Source organism: Enhydra lutris, unplaced genomic scaffold (assembly GCF_002288905.1).
Source record: "Enhydra lutris kenyoni isolate GAN:26980312 unplaced genomic scaffold, ASM228890v2 scaffoldscaffold84, whole genome shotgun sequence".
In the NCBI taxonomy this organism is placed as follows: domain Eukaryota; kingdom Metazoa; phylum Chordata; class Mammalia; order Carnivora; family Mustelidae; genus Enhydra; species Enhydra lutris.
In genome coordinates, this window is record NW_019154168.1 from 4516252 (window position 1) to 4531801 (window position 15550).

General features: G+C 37.2%; 1 protein-coding gene across 1 annotated transcript in view; it reads right to left on the bottom strand.

Moving 5' to 3' along the window:
- Positions 1-15550, bottom strand: part of LOC111161347 (glycogen synthase 2) — a 49790-nt gene that overhangs the window by 16258 nt on the left and 17982 nt on the right. The window contains exons 5-11 of the mRNA XM_022524938.1: positions 10957-11101; positions 7311-7428; positions 7029-7149; positions 4372-4478; positions 3210-3269; positions 2041-2119; positions 1116-1229 (exon numbers count right to left, since the gene is read on the bottom strand). Of these exons, the coding sequence (XP_022380646.1) occupies positions 1116-1229; positions 2041-2119; positions 3210-3269; positions 4372-4478; positions 7029-7149; positions 7311-7428; positions 10957-11101 (744 nt within the window). The remainder of the gene's footprint in view (positions 1-1115; positions 1230-2040; positions 2120-3209; positions 3270-4371; positions 4479-7028; positions 7150-7310; positions 7429-10956; positions 11102-15550) is intronic.

The following is a 15550-nucleotide window of genomic DNA, read 5'->3' on the forward strand; positions in this document are numbered from 1 at the left end:
ATTTTATTTATTTATTTGAGAGAGAGAGCATGATGAAGTGGGGGAGGGTCAGAGGGAGAAGCAGACTCCCCGCTGAGCAGGGAGCCCAATGCGGGACTTGATTCAGGACTTGATCCTGGAACTCCAGGATCATGACCTGAGCCAAAGGCAGTCGCTTGACCAACTGAGCCACACAGGTGTCCCTGTAATGTGAGAAAATTTAAGGAATATTGGTAGACAGCAAGGGAAGGAGCTAGTAAACCTGCAGTATAAGGGAAGGTTAACAGGGTAAGTTTCCCAAGAATGTCAGAGGGAATGAGATCCTAGAGCAATCCTCAGAACCCAAAGGAAAAGAAGTGAGAATAGGTAAAAGATCTATAATTGAGGAACATTTAAGGAGTTTGTATGCTAAATTCTCAGGTTATCTGCTAAAGGTGAAAGAAAGAAGAAAAAGTGGGACCTTTGAAAAGATTGGTAAAAGCTTGTGACAACCTGATCTTAAATACTGCTGAATGGGATTGAGTAGAGATAAGCAACTGTCTGTTTATATGTTCACCATTATGCCCACACCTAGCACTGTGCCTGAGCATAGTACCCCCTCAGTACACACCTGAGAGACTAAGCTCCACAGGAGCAGAAATCAGGTCTCATTTATACAACTCACACTGTGCTTAATCATTTAGAAACTCAAGTGTCAACAGAATGAATTGGTCTATAGAAAATTCCATAAAAATATCATGAGCCACACTCTCTGAAACTGGAAGCTTCTCGTATTATCCCCTTAAAGTTGAACTTTATTAAGAAGAAACAAAGAAAATTCATTTTCATTTCAGGGATTCACTAAATTCTTAGTGAATCTAAAAAACAATTCTTAGAATATGTTTGTATCATTAAAAATTAAACAAATTTCCTATTCTTACTGTTGATATTGTACAATCTTACAAATGATACTAAAATAGTCATTATCTTTTATATTTTAATTACCCAAAACAGGAAACAGAATTTTTTTTTTTTTAGAAATATCATTTGAAATCTTTCTGAAAGGTATCAAAACAAATACAGGAGTCTTCTGATAAATTCTGAAAAAGTATATTCTAAGTCATTTTGAAGTGCCTTACGTAAACAATTAGTTCTACCTTGACTCTGTCTGTGCGGCTGTTGAAAAGTCCGATCCGTCTAATGGTGCTGAGGATAGGATCAGTGGAGTCATCAATCATGTTGTGAGTGGTCACTGGAGGCAAAGACTGTCGCTGAAGTCATAGAGGAAAGAAAATGTCAATTGTGGGACAAATTAATAAGTGTGACTAATTTCAACAATAGGTCATTGGCAACATGTCATCCAACCTTTATGCCCTCTATCTTTTGGAGACATTAATGATGATGACTAAGTTTTGTGCAGGTTTCAGAGGAAGGCAAAGGCTTGAAGAACTTCCTTCGGGAATTATGAACATATGATACTTCTGTTTCTCACCTGCAGCCACTACATGAAAGGCCTAGACTTCTTGACCACTCTTAAGACCTGTTTGGAATGAAGGTGTCCTGAAGTCGTGACTCAAGATGAACTCCTTTCCTGGATTCTTCTAGCAGGCCTGTCCTCTGATGGTACCAAATGCCTCACTGTTAGGACAAGATGTTGGTGCATGCCTATCTTCCATTTTTACAAAAAGTCCTCTCAGCTGAGAAACATTCACCTTTTCTTGATCATGACTCAAAATGCCATGCTTTTCAAAGATTTTAGGGACTATTTTGTTGTCATTGCAATATACAATTGCAATTGTATACCCAATTGCAATTGCAAATCCAATTTCAAATGGACGTATTGGTTCCAAAGGAATTTTTAAGTGGATACAAGATAAATTCCATGAAATTTTTTAAAAGAGCACTGAAAAGCACCCAAAAAAGAAAATAAGTAAAGTTGCCATTTAGGTAAATGCATAAGAAAGACTTTTCTAGTTCCCGGGTTTATATATTTCCCAAACTAGCCCATTCCAATAAGTTAAAATATTGATCTAAATTGATTTTAACAATCTTGGGAGTGTTGGTCACTCTTTTCTTCATTACCTGAGTTGAGAAGATGGCTCTTTTCATAATTGTTACATCATCTCGATCCAAAATATTGTTCATGTCAGGAATTTCTCCTCTGTGGGGCAAAATAATATTAATAAGAAAAATAAAAATAACTGGCACAAATTCAATGTCTCCATGAGTCAGATAGTGTTCTAAGCACTTTAAAAATAAATATAAAGCAAACATGGTTTCCTGATGACACTCAAAGGCATGAAGAAGTTTGATAAAAGAATAATTTTGATAGCATAGAAGAAAGTTAAAATTCCTTTTTTAATTTTTTTAATTGTAACTTCTTTTTTAAAAAGATTTTATTTATTTATTTGACAGAGATTGATAGTGAGAACAGGATCACAAGCAGGGGGTGGAGTGGGAGAGGAAAAGCAGGCAGGACTCTGGGATCATGACCTGAGCCAAAGGCTTAAGGACTGAGCCACCCAGATGTTCCTTAAAACTCATTTTTAAAGCATTAATGTTGACCATCAGGAGGACACTTTCATCATATTTGGCTACTCTTGAGTATGTTCACAAGTGGCCATACCTGTCCATCTACAATTTGATATTTTTACTGGTAAAATGATGCATGCCTTGCCACAATCAGTCAGGAGACAACCAGCTTTCTCTTCATATTCTAATAAAATTCATATATTCTATATATATTATTATTTTATAATATATTTTGATTTGATTTAATTCTTTAGAATTTTTAATACTTTTATATAATTCATTTATTTTATTATGTATTTGAATGTTTATTATTCATTAAGTAAATATAGGTTACTTAACATTACTTAATATAAACTTAATATAAACTTAGTATATGAATAAATATAGGTATTTAATATATAAAGTCAATATATATTTTGACTTATAAGTTTCATGAAATCTCCATCAGTTTCACATTGACATATTAACCCCTAATGAGAGTCCCATTGAATTAGAACCTAATTTGTCTATGTGAATATGTTCACATTTGTACAACCTGTTTATAAGTATTTGTCAGATGATGGGTAAAACAAAACCCATTCCCATAATATAATACATATTCAAAGGCTAATAATTCCTTTATATTTGGAACAAAAGAAATACATGGTAGTGTATAAGTTGTTAAATTTGAATAATGAAGCCCTAACATATTTGAAGTATTAAGTAGTCTCAGCACCTACCTTAACAATGCATCATAGAGTTTTTTTCCAAAATTTTCCTTCACAGAATGTGCAATGTCCCTGTATAAATTGGAAGATTTATAATTTAAACATTGTTGCAATTTAAAATCTGTTTGTGTGACCATGCTGATGTTTTGTCAGTGTGTCCTTCGAAATTAACAGGTTTCTTTTGTGGAACCTCTTCCATTATTTTTCCCAGTTGCCAATTTAGCTTGAGTTCAGACCTCCAGAGCTGAGGCAGCAGAACGTCCTGAGCAGCCCACAGAGCTTAACATTTCTTTGCCTGATGATACTCAGGCCAGGGTAAAGGGCAGGGTGGGGTAGTGGATGGAAGTATAGATGTAACAAGATGGCAAATTCATTGGTGATTATTGAATGTGGGCTATGGGCATGGAGGGGGTCATTACACTAAATGTCTTTACTTTAGCTTTCATTTTTAAATTTTCACAATAAAATTAAAAATAAATTCGACCTATCTTTAAAGATTTCTACAGAGTTTTTAATCCTTCCATGGTGGCTCATTCCAATGTTTTTATAATAACACAGTTTGATAGAAACTACATAATCTGACATAGTAGCCTATGAGAAGAGAGTCAAGCAGCACTTGTGCTATAATAATCTTTTTTTAAAGATTTTTTATTTATTCATTTGTGAGAGAGGAAGAGAGCAGAAACAGAGGGGGAGGGTCAGAGGGAGAGGGAGAAGTAGACTCCCTTCTGAGCAGTGACCACCTCCCTGCCCCCACCCAACGTGGAGGGTTGATCCCAGAACCCCAGGATCATGACCTGAGCCAAAGGCAGAAGCTCAACTGACTGAGCCACCCAGGTATCCTTTGTGCTATAATAATGTTTTCTTTTTAATATTTTATTTATTTATTTGACAGAGAGAGAGCATGAGAGAGGGAACACAAGCACAGGGAGTGGGAGAGGGAGAACCAGGCTTCCCGCAGAGCAGGGAGCCCGATGCTGGGCTTGATCCCAGGACCTTGGGACCATGAGCTGAGCCAAAGGCAGACACTTAACAACTGAGCCACCCAGGTGCCCATGTGTTATAATAATTATATCTTAAAGAAAAAAGATTAAGGCATATATCAGAAATTACACATGTTAAAAAAATCTGTTGACACTTATTGCTTGAGAGCGTTTACGAGACATGAGATTACCATAGCTGTTTCCGTACTGCTTGGCCTTTCAGCGTTTCCACATTGAAATTATTTGTCTTGGCAGGCATGATGAAAAACACCACCACTGTGACATCACTTTTATGCATCTAGTAGGGGATTAGGAAACACGACAAGTCAACTACCAAAGGTAAAAGAAAACATCAACAGATGGACCTTAAACTTAAAAAAAAAATACTGTTTTAAATTATCTTTAAATAAAAACAATACTTATTTATGATTCACAGAGAAATTAAACCCACCTTCCTGAAGCTTTACTCAGAAATAATTAATTTAAATCTGGTTTTTAGTCGTGATCTTTTTTTTTTTTTTTTTTTAAAAATTTTTTTTTTTTATTTGTCAGAGAGAGAGAGAGAGCACAAGCAGATAGAGTGGCAGGCAGAGGCAGAGGGAGAAGCAGGCTCCCTGCTGAGCAAGGAGCCCGATGTGGGACTCGATCCCAGGACGCTGGGATCATGACCTGAGCCGAAGGCAGCGGCTTAACCCACTGAGCCACCCAGGCGTCCCTAGTCGTGATCTTTTGATTAACAATTTGAAAATTCATACATAAAATATTTTCCTTAAGCAGGTAAAATACATAGCAATTGCTAGTGGTATCACAGTGCTTTTCTGGGGTTAAAAAAAAGGTCAGATGAATGTGAGTTAATGTTACAAAGCCAAAATTAGTTCCTTAAAATTTCAGATTGGAAAATTTATCAGGATTTAGTTTTGTTTCATTCTCTTTTTTCTAGTTTACTCACAATAATTTGCACAAATAGATTACTTACACTTTTCCTTTAAAAGTCTTGCCATAATGCTGCATTTTGTTTTTCTGGTCCTAAAGCACAGGAACAAGCATGTGCCCAGGCCCTCTGGTGGCAGGCAGTGCCGGAGACTTTAAAAGCTTAACTTAACCCAAGCCTCATAATAACAACAGCTAGCATGCTCTTCATTTCACTAACTGAAAGAGTGGTGCGAGTGTTTCAATTGTTTGAGTTCCTATCACAGATTATTGGCAAAGCTAAGATTCAAAATGGTGTTTTTTGATTCTATACTGTTTTCTTTTCCTCTTCCCTAGCACATCTCAGAAGGAAATGACATACCCAAACAGCTGTGAGAGTGGAAGCATAAACTCATTTAAAACAGTGCACATATGAATGATCATGTGTTCTGGAAATGACTGTCTCCTAAGTGTGGGCACCCATATTTTGTGGCCCCCTCAGAGGTCTGACAGTCTATTAAGATAATCTGTGGAAGTCAGAGACTAGGAAACTCACTCCAGAGTAGCCAACGTGCTATGAAAGAATAAATATACTATATGAGAGAGAATGCTTTCTTTTAATTTCTTCAAGTATTGTAATGATCTTTGATATCTAGAATAGTGATTGGCCTTTGCTTTATACATAAAGATAAAGTGACTGTTTAATAAATGTATAGAAAAATTGATTAATAATATCGCTAAACATGATACATGTTTGATATAACTTTGAGCCCATAAAGCTTGTTGAATAGATACATACCAGAAATATTATGGAATAAGATTATTCCGGCCTATTCTAGAATAATGTCTGTGGTCTTCAGTCTTATTTTACAGAGTTGGGTTTTTATTAATGTATTATTTCCTTATTAAGGTGCATCAGTAAATCTGTCAGGATACATGGTAAGATGTCTGCTCTAAAGCAAAAATAAATCTATGTCCAAGGAAAAAAAATTAACCGGAGAAGAGTACAAGCTCAGGGAAGTTTAGGTTGTCTTGGTATCTCAGTAGGATTGAAATTCTACACTGGTCTCCTATAGCTTATTGTTATTTATTCTATATTTTTACATGATAAGATTAGAATATAAGCCAATAACTTTAATCACTAGCTATTACATGGTACCATTTTGTGTAGCTCCTTCTATTGGTACAGGTTTTATTGCTGGCTTAATTGGGGAACCTATATTAAGTTCCACCTTCCTGAACAAAAATTGATGGATTCCACATGGAAGTGGGAACCTCTTTTCCCCTTCTTGTTTCCATGATGTGGGACATCTCCTGGTTTCATAGTTCAAACTCTTACTCTCAGGGAGGACGTGTGGCTGGTGAGTAGGGAGAGAAATAACATTTGTTTGTGATTTCCCTGTTGTACAGAAAACAACTGGTTGGTTGCCTGCAGTGTGGTGCAGGTTCCTCTGCCTGCCTTCTTTGGTTGGGGGAACACAGCAATGTGATGAGCTAGCCAGGTCTACCAGCAGGTTCAATATCAGGAAGCCTATGGGTGTCCTTTAACAAGCCACATCTCCCATTATAGTCTTTATTGGTTTTTAAAATGGTGAATCTTGTTCTCCATTTGCTTGATTTCTTCATATTTATCTCTCAACTGGTTAACTCTTGGGACAGGAGAAGGAATGCTATAATGTCATCTTAAAACAGAACACAATAAGCTCATGGCTCTCTTTAAAAAATACCTGATAACATAGACAGATACACAAGTGAACAAAGTGGCGATCCCAATATGGAACTTGAAAGGCTGGAGCTGTTCTTAGAAGAAGATTGTCATTTTAAGTATTCACAATCATATATCTGTTAGAAACTTCTTAAGAAGCCAGAAAGTTCTGTACTTCCCACAGAAGGAAGTCCTTCTGTAAAAGTATTACACAGTGTTCTATAGCATTCTTACCCTCAGCAGAAAATTTAGCCTGGATAAGGCTTCTAGGAAGATGTCAGCTCCTTTGTTTGAAAACTCATATCTCCCAGCAATGAAAAGGAACAAAGTCTTTTCAAGATCGAAGTCCAGATGACTAAAACAAAACAAAACAGTTTCAAATGAAATAAGGCAACGGCAACAAAATGTACAAACAAATTCTGTTAAAGTTCAAAGGGGGCTGGGAAAGATAAACATTTACTATAACAATTTTGTTTTCTCTATGCCATAGGTTTTTTTAAATAAAGAAGAACATACCCATAGAAATGACCTCGAACAAAATCTTGGATCCTTGCCTTGTACATGGCATGTAGATTTTGAAACTCATGCACTGCTGAAAATTTCTTAACATTTAAGCCATTTGGAGTAACTACGTCTGGAAAAGCAAAAAAAAAAAAATAATAATAATCACAGAAATCTTTTTTTTTTTTTTTATTTGACAGTGAGAGAGAGACAGTGAGAGAGGGAACACAAGCAGGGGGAGTGGGAGAGGGAGAAGCAGGCTTCCTGCTGAGCAGGGAGCCCGATGCGGGGCCCGATCCCAGGACCCTGGGATCATGACCTGAGCCAAAGGCAGACGCTTAACGACTGAGCCACCCAGGCGTCCCAATCACAGAAATCTTTTGAGAGAGGGTACCATTGTAGCAAAATAGTGTGCTTTAATATATTAAATTTAAAAATAAATTAATTAATTAACTAGTTTAGATGTTCCTTAACATTTCTAGTTTCTATCATACAACTAAAAATTCATAAAACATCAGAATAAGCTGCTGAAATAGGAAATTAGGGGTGTGTGACCAAAACAACATTAACTAGGACAACAAAACATCTAATTACAAGCACAAATAATGAGTACTATAGTTTTCATTTTTTGGTGGCTTACTATTGCTCTAAATGCTCAAAATGCTTTAAAATATAACTCATCTAATCCTTACAAGAAGCAACAGGGTAGGTGTTCTTATCTGCATTTTCAGACACCCAAACAGGCCCAGAGCTGTTAAGGAATCTGTCAGAGAACACAAATACCAGTAGGAGTAGAATCCATGCAGTCTGCCTCCACATGTTGTGTCTCTGGCCACGGTGTGCATGAAACTACCTCCTAGCATCTTGTTTGGCCAAGTGTGTGGGAAATGTTCTATCTGGAAAATTGGAAAGGCAGTCCTTTATTTCTAATTCCCAGAAGATTTTACTCAAGCAGGAAGACATTTTTGGTTTTCCAGAATAATCAGCCTGTGACAAGAAAGATAGAGACTCAGGGTACAAGATGGGAACTACCTAGTGACTTGAATACACAGGTTGCTGCAAAAACAAATGAAATTCAAAAAAAGAAGCTATGTCAAAAAAAAAATTTAACACATGGCAATGGGCATTTTTGCAATGGAGATTTGAGCTAGAATTATAAGTGTGCCATCATTTAGAAGGATATTTTAGAGTTAACAAGCTATCTTTTGAAATGGTTCCAGAAAATCAACCCAGGCTTCCTGGTCATAGCAATCGCAAACTGCCAATTCTTCTGATTTTTTACTAAGTAACTGGGCAAATTCTATACTCCACAGCAGAGTCAATTTTAGGTTGCCAAAGTTTCTAGTGAAAACCCTCATGTGAATAATTCCTATAGGACAGTAGACAATCCCCTCTTACAATGTATTTCCCTTTCCATAACATTATATAGTGCTTTGTTCTAGACTCTAGTGTATTTGACAAATATTAGCTTCGTTTTTATAAAATCATATAAAGTAACTTATTTTGCTATCCACGTTTTATAGGAGAAGAATCTAACCTAGAGAGAGGTTAAGTTATTTGCCCAAGATCAAGTAATTACAAGTCACAGAGGTAGGATTCAAAACCACCGCAGCCTGGAGGCACCTGGGTGGCTCAGTTGGCTAAACTTTGGACTCTTAATTTCCCTCAGGTCTAGAACTCAAGGTCATGAGATCGAGCACTGTGTCGGATTCCATGCTCAGCTCAGAGTTGACTTGAGAGTCTTTCTCTCCTTCTACTGCTCCCCACACCCCATGTACTCTCTCTCTAAAATAAATAAATAAATCTTTAAAATAAATTAAAATAAAACTAAGGCAGTCTGGCTCTGAGGTCTACACTTTTATCCACTGTGACAATCAGCTGTCTTGTCAAAAAAGATATAGAAGCCAAGAATGTATATTAATATCACTTTATTATGACTTTAATTCCTCTGGAACTTTTCCAGTGTTTCACAAACGAAGTTGTATTTGGCAGCAGGAGGAAGGATAAGATTGTGTGGACTTTCGATAAAAGAGCAGCCTCAAGAGAAAGTTTTATTTTAGAATAGGAAAAAAAAACCAAAGCATTTTGTAAGCACAGAAAAGATACTGTAGACAAGAAACAAGAAGGATGCAAGAAAGAAATAGCATATTGATGGAGTTAACTTCTGTAAGGGGCATGACAGTGAGAATCCAAGTGAACCCTAGGGAGTACTTGGAAAGACAAAAGGAGAACATAGAACCTATATGCTGTCATTATTCAAATTTTTTGGATTCTTCTTTAAAAAAAATATATATCTAGCACCTTGAAATACCTCCTCCAGACATCCAACTAGTATCTGGAAGAAAGACAAATAGAGACAAGATCACAAGGATTAAAGAAAGAAGATATATTCATTAGAACTGTTTGGTAACAAATAATAGACCCAGTGTTAACACTGGGTAACTAGATACTAACAATTTCTTACCTACAATGATGAGGAATTTGTTCATGGGATGCTCGAGTGCCTCATGGCAAAGGTTTACCTAGGCTTCCGGAATTAGTTTAAACCATTAGTTTAAACCACTGTGGAGAATCTAGAGCCCTCTCTGTCTTTGTTTTTCATTGTATTTCATTGTAGTTTAGCCTTCTTTTCGTTTTCAATTTTAAAAAGATTTTATTTATTTATTTGAGAGAGAAAGAGTGTGTGTGTGTGTGTGTGTGTGTGTGCACGCGCACGTGCATGTGTGTGTGTGCACACGTGCGTGCGGGGTAGTGGCAGGGGAAGAGAGGGAGAAAGAATTTCAAGCAGACTTCCCGCTGAGCAGGGACCACCCCGCCAACCCACCCACTGGGAGATTTCACAACACTGAGATCATGACTTGAGATGAAATTAAGAGTAGGGAGCTTTAAAAAAAAAAAAAAAAAAAAGAGTAGGGAACTTAACTGACTGAGCCACCCAGGTGACCCTAGTTTAGCCTTCTTTGCATCCCACACAACATAAAAGAAAAATGAACACTGCCAACAGCTGCAAAGCTGACACACCTATCCTTCAAGAGTGCCTCCCTGCGGACTCATCTGCTTGAACTCCCTCCTGTGGGAACATTCTTATTGGCTGGTTTATGCTGCGTATCTACCTCTGCACCAATCAGCTTTGGCCAGGTGACAGGGTCATGTTTTATGAACAGGCCTCTTGGCATTGCAACCTCTAGATGGGTCTGGGGATAGTTCCCAGAAAAGCTTTCAAGGTCTTGGGAGGGGTAAAACAATAAGTTGGTACTAAACAGGACCAATGAAGCAATGTCATAAGATGTAGGACTGGGAGAGTCTCATAGAAATTTCTAATATTTTCTGAACTTTCATTTCCTTCAAATAGAAAAGTTACCTTGCTTACACACACCAGGTCACTTGTGACAACCGTAGGGCATAGGCCCATTTCTAGGATGGCCCATTTATTCAACAAGCACAGACTGAATACTACTGTGTTCTGGATATAGCTTAGAATTGGTGTTACTACACAACTGCTGACATTGACAATTAAAACGTGTAAAGATTTGGGTAGTAATAGTGAATGCAATTTTTCCTCTATTATTTTATGCTTTTTGTTTGTTTGTTTCAAACAAGACTTTTAGACTCTAATGTCATTTAGGACTGATAGGCAGGTGACAAACTCAGAGATAATTACCAGGCTTCCTCTTCAGCATATGTTCAGCTTCTATTGCTGTTATTTCCGATACCGTGGTGAACACATGAGCACAATGGACAGAGGCCCGCTCCATGCAATAACGGTGGTAAATCTGCCTTTCCCCAGCCTCTTTGTCTATGTTAAACTGTGAAAGAAAGAAAGAAAACAAAGAAAGAAGAAAAGAAAAAGCAAAAGCACATATACATTTGATACACATTTTCTCATACAATTGACCCTTGACCAACACAGGGTTAGGGGCACTAAACTTCTGTGTAGTCAGAAATCTGCATTTAACTTTTGACTCCCCCAACACTTAACTACTAATAGTCTACTGTTGACAGAAGGCTTACCAATGACAAAAACAGTTGATTGACACATATTTTATATGTTACATATATTATATACTGTATTTTTATAATAAAGCAAACTAGAAAAATGAAAATGCTAGTAAGAAAATCATAAGGAAGAGAAAACATTTACTGGACTGTACAATATTTATTTTAAAAAAATCCAGGTAAAAGTGGACCCACACAGTTCAAACCCATGTTGTTCAAGGATCAACTGTACTGATCCTTCTATATAAGCAAAACAAAATCATATATTGTTTTTTCTCAAGGCTATGTAAAGTCTTAGGACTTTTATTTTTTAATTTTAGGACTTTTATTTTTAACTTTAGGACTTTTATTTACAATAAAGTAATGATAACTTTTTATTAAACCTATTACTAAAATGCACAGCCACTCATGCTTTAAAAAGTATTGTTCAGGGACACCTGGGTGGCTCAGTCGGTCAAGCACCTGCTTTTAGCTTAGGTCATGATCCCAGGGTTTTGGGATCGAGTCCCACATCGTGCTCCCTGCTCAACAGGGAATCTGCTTCTCCCTTTGCCTGCTGCTCCCTTTCTTGTACTCCTACTCTCTCTCTTCCACTCTCTCTGGCAGATAAACAAGATCTTTAAAAAATAACTACTGTTCACTTCATTTCTGCTTCTAAACTGCTATTTAATCCCCTAAGTAAAGATTTCTACTTCGCTATTATTACTAGAATTCATAATTGTTTGGTATTTTAATTATATTTACTTACCTTACATATTATAAATATTGAACTAATTCCTTTCACCGTGGTCTTTATCATATTTCCCCCATACACAAAGAAACAAAACTGACATTAGCCTCAACACTGAAAATAAGGATAATCATTATCACCCCTAATTCACTGAAAAGATATCCAACAAAGAGAAGATACAAATGCTTTTCTAGGGTTGTATAACTCTCACAACTGTATCATTTCAAGGGGATGTACAGTTACTTTAATTGGATGGTATGTTAGATTATGCAATCATCCTTTATTCTGAGCATCTTAACTTTAAAAAAAAAACCTTTAAAAACCAACATACCAAGCACCAAACAATTAATTAAATAGTTGAAAGCAGTTGTGAGCTTTTGCCATTTTGCTCAGTTGCTGAACGTTGTTATGTCTCACATAGCTGCAGATGAAACTAACAGTGTTTGAGAGAGAAAAACATATAAAGTTTTTGGCATTATATTAGCAGGTGCTTTTCATAAAGAAGAGTATTAGAAGCTCAACACTATGCATTGGGCTCTTTTCTAAGCAAGTATCGTATTTAACCCTCATTAACCACTGAGGTTTGTTTTTTGTCCTCTATTCATGGAGGGAAAATTGAAGCTTGCAGAGGTTAGGACACCTGCACAAGATCACATTCTCATTAACTGTCTTAGCAGAGCCCTGAAATGATCCCAATCAGTCTGACTTCAAGCCTGTGCACTCTCCTGCTTTTATACTGCTTAGACTCCAGCTCGACCAGCAAGTCAGGCCCAACAATTACTGAGCTATATAGAAGAAAGTACTGAAAAAGACTCACTAGGTGATTCTAAAGATTGCAACGAAGAAAGTCCTAGAGCATTCTTTCTTGACTGTAATATTTGTAATATTTCTCTGAAAATGTTTGAAGAATGGCTCTATACGGCATCCTTTAATCAGCTGATGTATTCCGAAAAGCTCTATTTGGCTGGTGTCTTTTATTCAACCACATCTCTCATCCTATCAACACTTGTTGAGTAATTTATTGTTTCTGTGGCCTTCAAAGAGCTTATAAATTAGTGAGAATACAGGTTAAAGTTAGGCAGAAATGAGTAAGTGCCTGAGGAAGGTGTAGGGTCAGAGTTGGGCTGATTCTCTCTGGGGAGAATAGAGAAACTTCTCTCATGCTATGCAAGTGTTTGCATTGTCAGCATCACCTCTGGAGTGTAAGATTTTCAAGGGCAAGGACCAGGACTTATTAATCTTTGTACCTCCAAACTGACTGGATGAATAAAATGGCATTTGGACTGGGACATGAAAGTTTAATTTGGGGAAAGTTTATTTGGATTAAAAAATTAGCTGCCCTAAGGAACATGTATATTAAGTCACATAGCATGTGCAGGAAATTATACCTGATGGGACTACAGCATTGGGTATAGGATGTAGGAGACATGATAAGATGACAGACAAGCTAGAAAGTTAACCTTTATCTTGTGTACAAGGGAAAGCACTGAAAGGGTTTGTTTAAACATATGATACAGACAGCCTATGCTTAGGAACACTAGCTCTGGAAAAAGTATGAAATTTTTCCTATGTTACGGAGCTTTTATGAAGATGAAAAGAGATAACACACGTCAAATAGTTAGAAAAGCACCTGGCCCCGTAACTTTAGCTATCATTACTACTATTGCTGTTGTTGTTATTGTGGAGAGGAATAAGATTTCATATGTGGGATGGCATTTAACATATGGACATCTAGGGATAAGAAGCTAGGGTTTCTAAATGAGAAAACCAAGAATGCAGATATATAAGGGGAGGACAGCAGAGGCCTGGAGAACCCAAGAAAGGTCCCCAGAAAGACAGGCATATGCCTTTTCCTGGTCCTGTGGGGCCCCTTACCTCCCAGGCCTGCTATATACATGGCCAAACCTGTGGTTTACAGCAACCCTGGTATTTATACATATTGTCCACTTTCCCACATGTACATGATAGTCTGTTAAAATCTCTGTGTGGGGGATGCCTTTGGCTCATGTCAAGATCCCAGGGTCCTGGCTCAGTGGGGAGTCTGCTTCTCCCTCTCCTCCCCACACCATTCATGTGCTCTCTTTCTCTCCTCCAAACAAATAACTAAAATCTTAAAAAAAAAAAAAAAAAAACACTATAAAATCTCTGCCCAGTAATTCCAACATTTAGGACATATCTGGTCCTGGTTATTTTGACAAAGAATCTTACTTTCCTATATTTTCATGTATCTCATTACTTTTTATTGAATTCAGGAAAATGTGTACAAAAGAACAAAAAATGAGGCAAAGTATATATTAATCAATAAAGCACAATCCATTGACAGAGGAGGATTACTCTATGGCCAAAGGTGATGAGCTCAAAACTTAGTCAGATGAAAGAGTTAAACCCATCAAGCAACTGTCTGTGGGTTCTTTCACAGTTTTTTCATCCCTTACATTTCCACCCAGGAAAGCCTGATGCCATCAAGGAAAGAGAGGCCAAAGCATAAGAAAGTCAATGGCCTTTTTTTTTTTTTTTTTTTTTAAAGCTATAGTTATGTAGCCATGATAGCTGAGGGGGAAAATCAGTCAATGTCTGGACTCATAGAATGAATTTGCAAATATCTTCTTGGAGGGGTGCCTGGGTGGCTCGGTCAGTCAAGGGTCCAACTGTTGGTTTTGGCCCAGGTCAGGATCTCGGTGTTGTGGAACCAAGCCCTGTGTGAAGCCCCACGTGGAGCCCTGCTATGAGCTCTTCATTAGGCTTCTCACTCAGCAGAGACCTGGCTTCCCCCTGCCCTTCCCCCTGCTCACATGCTCTCTCTCCCACCCAAATAAATAAATAAATAAAAATTTTTAAAAAGTATCTTCTTGGAGAGTCTCAGAAGATTCATATGCTGGTTGAAAATGCTTGAAATTCTATTTTAGTTAACAAATTTAACTAAGAACTTAAACCAACATCAAAGTCCTGTGAATTGGATATTCAGAAAACACATTTTCAGTTGACAATTAGTATTTGGGTAAATACTACTCTTTCTACTCTTTCTGTTTTTAAAAGTTGGGTACCCAAGAACTCGTTCTTGTTCCTATTCTTCCCCCAGGTTTATTTGCCTGAGCCCAAGCATACTGCAGCTGATTCTGGGTCTTGCATCAAAGACTAAATTATGACTCATCTCTTCTGTTGAACTTTTAAAAGCATTTCATGCATATAACTCATTGTCATTATATAACATCCAGATTCTAAACCTGCTGTGATCATGGGGTGGGGGGGGTATGCTGTAGAAAATGATCATGGGGGCTTTTTCTGTGAAAAATGATTATGAGTTTCACTCAAAATCTAGTTCCTAACTACATTTGATCTACTAGTCTCCCCGCTGGGTAGGATATTTTACTAGCAAGGTGGACTAGGGCTGATAAGCTCATATATTTCAACCAGAGAAGAGCTTTAAGTTGGGGAGATACATTGTGAAGATAGTAAGGTATAAATATTTGAAGATAGTACATTGTAAATACTGACCTTTGAGCCAAAGGATAAAATTGTAATATGTAAC